A 12,245-nucleotide genomic window follows, 5' to 3' on the forward strand; every position below is an offset into this window, starting at 1 on the left:
CTCATTCTCTGTTCAAACCGCCATGACCTAGAGAAACACCACAGCGGTATTCTGGTTACACTCTGGGTTAACATGCACACATGGCTCTCAGTGTATACAACACACACACAAACATTGCCAGGTTCCCATGCTCACTGCCTGACTGACATTTAGCTTTCCTTTTGTCTTCTTGTCACGCAATTTGTGCTACAGAATCATGAGAAATCCCACGGAGGCTGATGTGCTAGTCAGCGTGGTTTAGGTTTAGTGGTCTAACCCTGATGATCCCTGCAGTGAGAAGTCTCAGAGTAAATCTTTGCATTGGTCAGTGTGGATACTCAATGTGGCCACATGATCACCTTTACTTTGTACTTTAGTATCTCGTGTTTTAGTTATACAATAGTGTTTTTAATGCATTTTGAAATCACACACACACACACACACACACACACACACACACACACACACACACACACACATATATATATAAATGAATCTAATCACATAAATAAACTGCTAGGTTAATGTGAACTGCTAGGTTAATATTTCAGATGAAAAATTAACACGACAGCGATCCTTTACATCCTGCTGAAACCGCCTCTGAGAACTCGGCATGGAACAAAACCACATCACCACCCCCCCTCTCTGATACCGAGAGCTGGGCAGTTGCTACAGGTCTTAGCAAAACAGGAAATTTCATGTTTCCTTTGCTACTTTTAGCGCTTGTTCTTAACGCGCAACTTCTGCGAACATACACACACACAAATCTGACTTGGATTGTTATAAAATAAAAAGCACATTTGAAGACCTTTCTTGTAGTAAGTGATCCCCAAAACAAATGCAAGCCAATCAAAAAAAGAGCCAAATTGCAAGTAAACTTCAAGCAGGCTGTTGGCTATATGCTGTAAGCATAATGTAAGAAAGTGAAAAAAATATTTTATAATAGTTATCATAGCTAAAATCATGTGCATAATGTTTATTCAATTTAGTTATTTAGGAAGATTTTTTTAATATAGAATCAAAATCAAAATAATGAGAACAAAACTTTCAAATAGCTTTATATAACTAATAGAACCTAGCTGATACAAGCTGTGACTTGAAATATTACCATAACTTGTGTTACTAATTTATATTAGTAGTCGTGTATGGTCCTTTTAGAGTCATGTTTTATGAAAGGTTTGTGTATTTAACACAAGGACATAACATATTCAATATTCAAGGTAATCATATGTAGACATTTGATCATTTTCCACTGAAACCCTATATTGATCAACCACTAACAATCTCTGTGGTGTTTCAGCCCTGATTTGAAATTTAACCCTCGCACATCAATATTTGATTGGGGAACTTGTTTTATCAAATAATTTATTCAATATAAAAAGCACTAGGTCAAGGTCATGGGTTCAATTGCCAAGGAACACGTATACCAATAAAATGTAGAATGTACTGCGAGCTGTTTGCCAAATGAATAAATGCAAATATAAAGCATAATGACTGAAAGTTTAATTGGCACTTTTGTTTTCACATTTACAAACCATACAGCAGCCAGATATTTTCATGCATTTTAATGACGATAAAATGAAATACATTCACATGCTTACAGACCAATATGGCCTAAATCTTTTACATTAATATCCATTTCTCTTTTGTTATGTCCCATTGTCTGAAAGTAGCAACCTTTAACAGCATATTTGCATGTTAGCCCCTTATTTTACAGAGACATTCATTCGTTTTACAACAGCATGTTTCTCAATAGGGAGTTGGCCTCCAGCATCTCTTTTTAATAGCGCGAGGCAACATTCTTGGCTTAAAGGTGAGCATGTAAATGACAGAAATACCCATGATGGAAACACTGACTGTTACAAAGAGAAGGATGTACCACACAACAGACTCCTCATTACTGGTACCACCACAGTGGACGGCGTCCAAAAGGACGATATTGTGACGTCTGTGGTTTAAGTCCAAACAAGTAATCTCGGAGTGATCTACAACATTGATGTGTTTATTCTCCCCGAAGGTCCTGTACCAGTCTAAATGGCAACAGTTGAATGCATTTCCATTCATATAAACAGTGTGCAGTCTTTGAGCTAACATGCTAGCATGTTGGGACTGGATGGTTGTCAACATGTTATCCCTCAAGTCCAGAAGTTTCAGGTTTAATGCCATTAGAGATTCGGGAAGTTCTAGTAGTGAGTTTCTACAGATGTTTAATGACTTCAAATGGCTGTACGTAGAAAAGTCGAAGTTTTGAAGACCGGTATTACCAAGGCCCAAATGCTGTAAAGTATTTGCGAGACCTTCCAGAGATTCCTGTTTAAGGTGTAGGTCTGGATTGTTGGAAAGTTCAAGATGAGTTAGCGGCGTGCCCTTGAACGCTGAAGACGGTATGTTACGAATGCTACAGCCGGAAAGATAAAGCTGTTTTAGGGAAACCATGTTGGACCACACAACACATCCTGAGGAACTTTTGTAGTTTGGCAAGTAACACACGTCTACTGCGTTGTGACTGAGATCTAGTGTGCTAAGATTTGGTAGACTAGCAAATATCATTGGTTGAAGGTTCTGAAGGTCATTTGTACTCAGATTCAAATGTGTGAGATTATTTAGCTCACTAATGGAGCGTTGGCTTGCTTTTAGCTCGGTTAACCTGTTTCGGCTCACGTCCAGTTCGTAGAGGGTGTCTGGCAAATCCTCAGTCGTCAAACTAAAGGACTGTAAACAGTTACTTCTCAGCCTCAGCCAGTACAGATGTGGCATCTGTTGAATGAATCCTTGGGGGAAATAGTTCACCTTGTTTTCACTCAGGTCCAGGAGCTCCACTGAAGAAAGATCACCGTGAAGGTTCTCATTCCAGAGCTCCACTGTGATGTTGCTCACATTTTGCCCCAAGTTGTAGTACTCAACCTTAGTCGTCCAGTTTGAAGATGTGTTATTTGCAAAGTGTTGGTAAAAACCAACTCGATTACTGGACAACAACAAAGTTCTTATTCGGTTGAGTGTTGGAAGGAATGGAAAGAACAGCAAATGGTTGTCGGACAGATCCAACGTGTCCAGCTGAAAGGTCTCATTCAGATCCTGATTGGTTATGAACCATTCAATGGAATTGTGGCTGGCGTTAAGGACCAGCAGTTGGGTCATCTCAAAGTTGACCAAACAAGGCAAGAAGTTGAAGGCCAGGTTCAACCTCTGGAGTTTTTTCATGTGATCAAATGCTCCACTGATCTCAAACAACAAATTTCTCTCGACGTTCAGCTCCTTAAGCTTATGAAGGCTTCTGAATGTTGACTCATCCAGCCTCAGCATGGCATTCCGGGACAAGTATAGAGACTCAAGCGAGGACAGATTCTGTACCAGCACAGACACCATGTTCTCCGTGAGACCATTACCCGAAATATCAAGCGTCTTTAGTTTGGATAGAGAGCTCAAGGACTTGGCCACTTGCTTGTGTCCATTATGAAGCTCATTGTCCGCTAAATTGAGGTTTTCTAACAGAGGCGACTCAGAGAAAACCTTCTCTTCCACTGTCTTTAGTCGATTGTTGGCACAGCTCAGCATCCGTAGTAAAGGATACCTAGAGAGACAACCATCTTGAAGGTTTAACATAAGGTTGTTGTCTAAGAAGATCTCCTCAATTTGATGTGGTAAATGATCTGGTATGGTGGAGAGCTGACAGCTGTTGCACAGAGCCGTGCTTTGGATCTGGAGATGTGGAGAGAGACAGAAAAGAGAAGGAAAGACTGATTTAGATTCTTCTTAAAAAATGGAGAAAAAAATTAAATAGTAACAGGATGATGTGACTCAATATTTCCAATACAGCTCATTGGGCCCATTTGAATCTTTTCACTTGCTAAGCACATGGAGAACATTAAAAATAGATGAACAAGAAAATGTAGCCCACTTGTGGTTTGATGATTAGACTTCATAGCCTATGCATGGTAAAAATGTTTGTCAAGTAACCTAAAAATGTCCTTCATGTGGTAACATCTAAATTCAAGTCAAAAATAATATTTAAAATGTCTAAATCCTCCTGAATACATCAGGGTAAAATAATTTCTAAAGTTCAGGGTGAGTAAAAATAGCTTGTTAAAGTGATAGTTCACCCAAAAATGAAAATTTTGTAATCATTTACTCACCCTCAAGTTGTTCCAAACCTGTATGAGTTTATTTCTTCTGCTGAACACAAAATAAGATATTTTGAAGAATGTTGATAACCAGACACTTGACAGTTAGCCATTGACATCCATAGTATTTTTTCCCTACTATGAAAGTCAATGGTTACCGTCAACTGTTTAATTAAAACATTCTTCAAAATATATATTTTTTGTGTTTAGCAGCAGAAAGAAACTCATATAGGTTTGGAACAAATTGAGGGTGATTAAATTATGACAGAATTAAAGTGAACTATCCCTTAAGGAAACAACTGTAACATCATACTTTAAGATTAAGCATTCTGAATATATTACATTGTAGTTTCTAAACCGAAAATATGTTTAAGCAAGTGGCCATTTCCATTCCAGGAAATCATCATGTGTATCAGTGTTCATCTAGAAATATTTGTCTTTTTCTCACATACCAGTCTGCAGGGGAAGGTCTGCGGATGTCCTGAGGCTGAAAGTAGGCCCAGCAGTAGCGGCACCATGGCGTGACAGACCACGATGGACAAGCAATCGAACACCAGCATCTTAACATGATCACTGTGATGAAGGTCAAATAGACTATTAAAGCATCACGAATACAAGAGTAGATTCCACAAGAGACCACAACTGTAAATATTTATTTATCTAAATGATTGTATATATAAATAAATAAATAAATAAATAAATAAATAAATAAATATATATATATATATATATATATATATATATATATATATATATATATATATATATATATATATATATATATTCATTCAGTATTCATATATATTCAGAGTTCAGATGCAAAAGCCTCTAAGTGCCATCTGAAATTTTCTTCTAGAATGATCATTTTTATCAAGCTTGTATATTAAAGTTCAGTAATTTCACTTAAATTACAATTAATAGGTCATTTTCATTTTCATTTAAGTGAAATTACTGAACTTAAACATATGAGCTTGATAAAAATGATCATTCTAGAAGAAAATTTCAGATGGCACTTATGAGGCTTTTGCATCTGAACTCTTCATATATATATATACACATACAGGTCAAAAGTTTGGAAACATTATGTTTTTTTATATTTTTGAAAGAAGTCTCTAATGCTTATCAAGGCTGCTATATATATACACACACACACACACACACACACACACACACACACACACACACACACACACACACACACACACACACACACACATACATACATACATATATATATATATATATATATGGCTGAAAGTGATCTTCACTCTTTATTCAAATAATATTAAAAAAATATTAAAGATTTTGTAAGCATATTGTGTCATTTTTTTTATTTGTGATAACACAATGAAACATGGCAAATTGTGCGGACATACATTTTGGGCAGGCTGTCCAACAAAGAAATTTTGAACACATGCAAAAACAAGAAAGAACCAAAGAAATATTAATAACTGATTATATTTTAGTCAATATATGATTTTTTCTGTGAGCTTTTTGTTTTTCCTAATAGCCAAATAGTGTTAAGTGTTTTGTTCTTCCTCAAATCTAAAAAAAAAATATATATATTATTATTATTATTATTACTAATATATACATATAGTACACATATAGTATTATATAATAATACTATATACATATATACATACATACATATACATATATACATATAAGAAGTATATATACACAAGTGACCAAAATGTGGTGTCCGGTGTCTGTCTGTCTGTCTGTCTGTCTGTCTATCTATCTAACTAATCTCTATCCATCTAACTAATCTAATCTCTATCCATCTAACTAATCTAATCTCTATCCATCTAACTAATCTAATCTCTATCTATCTATCTATCTATCTATCTATCTATCTATCTATCTATCTATCTATCTATCTATCTATCTATCTATCTATCTATCTATCTATCCTATATATACAGCTCTGAAAAAAATTAAGAGACCACTGCAAAATGATCAGTTTCTCTGGTTTTACTATTTATAGATATGTGTTTGGGTAAAATTAACATTTTTGTTTTATTCTATAAACTACTGACAACATTTCTCTCAAATTCCAAATAAATATATTGCTTCAGCAAGGCTGGAATCGGGCAGATTTGTCTTTGTGAAGGACGCATGAATCAAGCCGCGTACAAGGTTGTCCTGGAAGAACACTTTCCTCTGCTCTGACAATGTTCCCCAACTCTGAGGATTGGTGCCACACAGCCGGGTCAATCAAGGTGTGGACCAGATCAAGACCCTGTCATGGCCAGCCCAATCTCCAGACCTGAACCCCATTGAAAACCTCTGGAATGTGATCAAGAGGAAGATGGATGGTCACAAGCCATCATACATAGCCGAGCTGCTTGAATTTTTGCACCAGGAGTGGCATAAAGTCACCGGTGGAGAGCATGCAAAGACGCATGAAAGCTGTGATTGAAAATCAGGGTTATTCCACCAAATATTGATTTCTGAACTCTCCCTAAGTTAAAACATTAGTATTGTGTTTTTTTTAAATGAATATGAATTTATTTTATTTCCATTATTTGAGGTCTGACAACACTGTATCTTTTTTGTTATTTTGACCAGTTGTCATTTTCTGCAAAGAAATGCTCTAAATGACAATATTTTTATTTGGAATTCGGGAGAAATGTTGTCAGTAGTTTATAGAATAAAACAAAAATGTTAATTTTACCCAAACACATATCTAATTTCACTTAAATGGCAAATTACCTATTAATTGTATTGCCATTAAAGTGAAATTACTGAACTTAAATATACAAGCTTGATAAAAAAATGATCATTCTAGAAGAAAATTTCAGATGGCACTTAGAGGCTTTTGAATCTGAACCCTTCATATATATGTATGCATTTCATGTTTTTGAAAGAAGTCTCTTATGCTCACCAAGGTTGCATTTATTTGATAAATATATAGTAAAACAGTAATATTGTGAATTATTACAATAAAAAAAAATTCTAATTTAATATATTTTAAAAAGTAATTTATTGGCAAAGCTGAATTTTCAGCATCATTACTCCAGACTGAAATTAAACATTTCCAATGCTATTTAATTTAATTTAAAAACACTAAAATTGTTTCCATTAGACACTCCACTTTCAAATTATATTTCAAAACAAACCAAAAAAAAAAAATAAATACTTTGACACCTTGTGGTGTGGCACGGACAATTCGTGGCTAAATTCAAATTCCAAATGTGTTATAGATTATAAATTAGAGCGGTTAGGCTGCGGACACAGGATCAAAGCCATCAATTGATTTAAAGTGGCCCTAAAAATACTTAGACACTTGATGTATGAATGTTACTGCATTAGATATCAAAATATCAAACCAACCGGCATTTATTTAAAAAGAAAGATTCGCTTCAAGATAATATTTAAGAAATATACACACACATAAAGATGTCAAACCTTACTGGAACATCACCACTAGTTAATGATTTATGAACTGTCCTTACTTTACAGTTGTGTACTGTACACTGTGTGAATGTGACAATTGACTTTATAAATACTCTAAAATGACCTTGGAATCATTTGCTTAAAAGTGCAGAAGTCTAAAAGGTCATCATTTGAGGTATCTAAAAAGTCATTTGTTTGTTATGCCAGTTGGTTTGATATTTTATTATCTAAAATCTTGACCTTTAATGAGTGATCAATGAGCCCAAATACTTTTGGAGCCCCCGTATGCATTAAAGTTAAGACACAATATCTTCTAAACAGTTCGACTATAGGTTCGATCACAACAAAACATGTTAATGTTTCGCGCTTGGCTTGAGTAAGATACGAGAGGTCACGCAGGCGACTATACCTGTAATGAGTGTATAGCCTACTGAGAGTCACACTGAAAAAAACCGTTAAACAGCTATTGAACATTAAGCCTGTCTGTTTTATATTGACACACACTTCCAGGTGAGTATAATGTGCACACTTACCCCAGCGGCCAGGATCGCGCCCTCCGCTCCTGTGTGAAGTTCACAGAAGACCATTACATCGGTTTGCGGGGAGGTTCTGTTGGCTTGGTCTCTTCGAAGATGCAAAGTGCTTGACATCTGCATCTCTGCAGTGTCTTTAGTAATTGCGGAAGCAAGCAAGCAACGGAAACGCAGTCACATGAAGCCAGCCAAGATCATAATTTCACACAGTCACACACACACAAACTGACGGTCAGAAATATGCACGTTATGTAAAAATCCACCACATCCCACAACAGTAAAAGTAGGCTATTTCAGTTTCAGTAGAATGGAGCAGAAGGGGATCATGAAATAGGCTATATTTAACGGTTCTTACATAAAAAAAATAGCATGCATGAGGACAAAATATTGAAGTGATAACGTGTGACATGCAAATGCACGTTAAACTATAAGCTGCACAAACATTTCACCTTATTTCAGTAGACCACAAAACCTACCAAGTGAACACACCCAAAGCACCCACTACTGGTTTCACTCATCAGATACTACTCAAGAGGAAACCACCAAGAGCTCACACCCTTCCTGCTACAAAGATGCAGGGCAGGCCCATCACTTCTCCGCGTTGAAACTGTCGCAGACATGCTGTTTGTCACAAGTTGTGCAATTGTGAAAACGTGTGAAAATGTTGACACGTGGGCCGTGGTAGGCTACATTGCTTCATTTCCAAATACATCTGCTGATAGCCATCTACCTAAAAGCGATCTAGTGTTAACACATGCAGCTACAATGATTTTCATACCTGACCACATCCCATTTTAAACTCCCAGTTGTAGAAAGGCGTAGCGTGTATCATCTCATTGCACATTCAGTGACTGTAAACAATATAGTGGTTCTGGCTTCTAAGTGCACTGCAGACAGTTATTAAAATGAAAAAAAAAAAAAAAAAAACGGCAATCTATGTAAAGTCGATCGATTGATCAGTTTTGTACTGTATGTAAACAACTGGTGACTGATCTGCGTGTACGAAAATTGTCCGTAGTTTCATGTCAACTATAAGAAATCTCAGGTGCTGAAAAATAGCGAGATGTTTGACATTTTCCATTGAAAATATGAGTGAGTGAGCTTGCTCGTGCAGAATTCGCTCTCTACGATGCTAGAGTGTTGTGTGTGGTTCCCAGACCATCACTAGCGGTTTTTAGTGCATTTCAGTTACTAACGTGTCGTGTCTTTTTTTAGTGGAGTGCTATTTTCCGTTGCTAACATAGGTATAATACATAAATGCCACATTCAACAGCTCCAGAAACGTCGGCGCGCCCGCCATTTTGGAACGGTCAGCGTGTCGTCGCTCACACTAATCAATTAATACCACAAGGCCAGTTCAGCTCTACTACCTCTCTGAGTCTGCACGTCTAATGGGGTGCAAAATTCCAGAAGAAATGGGACAGGTAAGAACGTTGGTTTGTTTTAATATGGGCCATTCTACAGAATTGGTTCAAACTGCTGCCCCACAACCAAAAAACACATTTAAAAAGCATTTAAATATTACAATTTTAGATGTTTACAAAGATCCCTCTATTATCTATTGAATCCCACAATCATTTTTAAAATATCAGTAAGCTTAATATCTGTAACTTTAAGGAACAATTCATTTTGAGAAAAGTAGCGATTCTTTTTGAGAAGTAGCGATTCATTTTAAGAAAGTATCGATTCATTTTAAGAAAGTATCGATTCATTTTAAGAAAGGATCGATTCATTTTAATAAAGTATCGATTCATTTTAATAAAGTATCGATTCATTTTAATAAAGTATCGATTCATTTTAGAAAAAGTAGCGGTTCATTTTAAGAAAGTATCAATTCATTTTAGAAAAAGTAGCTGTTCTTTTTGAAAATGTATTGATTCATTTTAACAAAAGAAGCAATTCATTTTGAGAAAAGCATCGATTCATTTTGGGAAAAGTAGCACTTCTTTTTAAGAAAGTACTGAAATGTATCGTTTTCATTTTAAGAAAAGTATCAATTCATTTTAAGAAAAGTAGCGATTCTTTTTGAAAAAGTGTTGATTAATTTTAAGAAGCGATTCATTTTGGAAAAGAAGTGATTCATTTTAAGAAAGTAGCGATTCTCTTTAAAAAGTAGCTAAATTAGCCTAATCTTTTCATTTTAAGAAAAGTATCAATTCATTTTAAGAAAAGTAGTGATTCTTTTTGAAAAAGTATTGATTAATTTTAAGAAAAGAAGCGATTCATTTTGGAAAAGAAGTGATTCATTTTAAGAAAGTAGCGATTCTCTTTAAAAAGTAGCGAAATGAATCTTTTCATTTTAAGAAAAGTATCGATTCATTTTAAGAAAAGTAGCGATTCTTTTTGAAAAAGTATTGATTCATTTGAAGAAAAGAAGCGATTCATTTGAAGAAAAGAAGCGATTCATTCTGGAATAGAAGTGATTCATTTTTAAGAAAAGTATCGATTCTTTTTAAGAAAGTATAGATTCTTTTTAAGAAAAATATAGATTCTTTTTAAGAAAAGAAGCTATTCTTTTTAAGAAAAGAAGTGATTCATTTTGGAAAAGAAGCAATTCATTTTAAGAAAAGAAGCGATTCATTTTAAGAAAAGGATCGATTCTGCACAATTGCGTCGATCTATATATCTTTGGTTGCAAAGGTATTCTTAGCAATTGTTGGTGTGGCTATGCAGTTACTATTTTGTCAAATTGCTTTTAGTGCAATGCTTTGCAGTTGCTAAGCTACTTTTAGTGTGTTGCTATGCTGTTACTAGGGTGTTGAGCCATTTAGTTCAGTGCTATGCAGCTGCTAAAATGTGTTCTTGTTTTTTAGTGCGTTGCTATGTAATCTGAGTAATTTTTTGTGGGTTTCCAAGCAGTTGCTAGGGCGTTGAATGTCACTATGCAGATGTTCTTAGTAGTTTTAGTGTGTTGAAATGCATTTGCTAGGGTGTCAAATGCAGTGCTATGCAGTTGTTAAGCAAATTGTTAAAATTAATCGTGGTGTTTCTGCGGTTTCACAACAAAATGTCTGCACAACAAAACTAGCCCAACAGCTCAGCCCAATGCGAATATGGGGGGACCGCAGACTTGGCAACCCTTATTATTGGGAGATACGATCGGGTCTGTGGCTCGACCACTGGAGAAAGTGTAACGGCCAACTTGGATCACGAGTACTTTAATAACCAATAACATTACTGCCTTCACATAATTGAATTTCATTCAGAGTTGTGCGACAGTTTGCGGATACCATAGGGCCATTCTCTGTCCTTAATGGCCCCTATACCCTAAAGTAGGGCACTATTTGAGGGGACAGCCATTTGTAGAGGTGTCCCAAACCATAGTAGATGTAATCAAGTGCACCAATTCAATCACACAATGCACCTCAAAAACGTCCTACCTGTCTCACAATTGTCTGTGACTTCTTTTATAAAAAAGGCATTTTTTTTTACTGTGAACTAAAAAAAATCAACTTTAAACTAATGTTTAAGAGCAAATATGTTGAAGACTAGCCGATAGGCTGTCAATTCATTAAATGTTAAGCCATTTTCCCACAAAAGCAGTTTATTCAGCGTAGTGAAGCCTTTCCTCCATGGACATCGATACAAAAAAAAGGCCTCTGGTCTCCTTCCCTGCATACCATGCTAACATTCTTGCTAACCTTGTAGGCTTGTCTTCAAGTGGCTTTGATTAAAATAAGAAAAATCTCTCTCTCTCTTTAGCTGTTATCTGAGGCCATCTTGTGGTTGAGATCCACTGTTCTATGATATTTTGGTCCCTTGATATGGCTTGGGATTAAAAAAATAAATAAAAATGTATTGCCTGTTTTATTGTCCACCTGCTACAATAATAATTATGACAGCTTAGAAGATTATTAGCACACCTGCACTATTTGAGGTAACATTCATGTTCGTAGTGCAAACAGTGGATGATGTGTACAAACCAAAGTTTCAGACTACACAAAATCCTGACCTTAATTCTGAGCAATTATAGTTAGTTGTTAGCACCACTTACAAACCACTGACACAGTTAAACAATGAATGAAATTGTCCTTTCCTTTCATTTTAGACCGATTGCACTATATGTTTGACCTTGTCTAGGAACTCATGGTGACGGATGCCACCTCGTGGTTAAAAGAGAAGAACTATGGGCTCTTCTTCGATTGCTAGATACAAACATTAATATACCACCAGATCAATCATGTAACAACAAAACAGTCTGAGATATGTT

The 12,245-nt window shown here is 35.7% G+C and overlaps 1 protein-coding gene across 3 annotated transcripts; it reads right to left on the bottom strand.

Annotated features, from left to right (window-relative positions):
- Positions 1–1,466: 1,466 nt before the first annotated feature.
- nrros (negative regulator of reactive oxygen species) lies at positions 1,467–9,411 on the bottom strand. 3 transcript variants are annotated; one of them, XM_081353354.1, is made up of 4 exons: positions 8,512–8,838; positions 8,036–8,169; positions 4,553–4,673; positions 1,467–3,678 (listed from the first exon to the last, which is right to left on the bottom strand). In XM_081353354.1, exons 3-4 carry the CDS (start codon positions 4,658–4,660, stop codon positions 1,729–1,731), a joined length of 2,058 nt encoding a protein of 685 aa, XP_081209480.1. In that variant the 5' UTR covers positions 4,661–4,673; positions 8,036–8,169; positions 8,512–8,838; the 3' UTR covers positions 1,467–1,728. The 3 variants fall into 3 exon arrangements, with proteins under 3 accessions (XP_081209480.1, XP_081209481.1, XP_081209479.1); XM_081353355.1 differs by having other exon boundaries at positions 8,485–8,531; XM_081353353.1 differs by having other exon boundaries at positions 8,036–9,411.
- Between the last annotated feature and the right edge of the window lie 2,834 nt (positions 9,412–12,245).

This window comes from Scardinius erythrophthalmus (genome assembly GCF_964197995.2).
Source record: "Scardinius erythrophthalmus genome assembly, chromosome: 22".
Lineage (NCBI taxonomy): Eukaryota > Metazoa > Chordata > Actinopteri > Cypriniformes > Leuciscidae > Scardinius > Scardinius erythrophthalmus.

Coding starts and splice junctions, on each gene's coding strand:
- nrros (XM_081353353.1), bottom strand. CDS start 4,660: ATGCTGGTGTTCGATTGCTTGTCCATCGTGGTCTGTCACGCCATGGTG. Junction 3,679..4,552: donor AGACCTTCCCCTGCAGACTG/GTATGTGAGAAA, acceptor CCACATCTCCAG/ATCCAAAGCACGGCTCTGTG.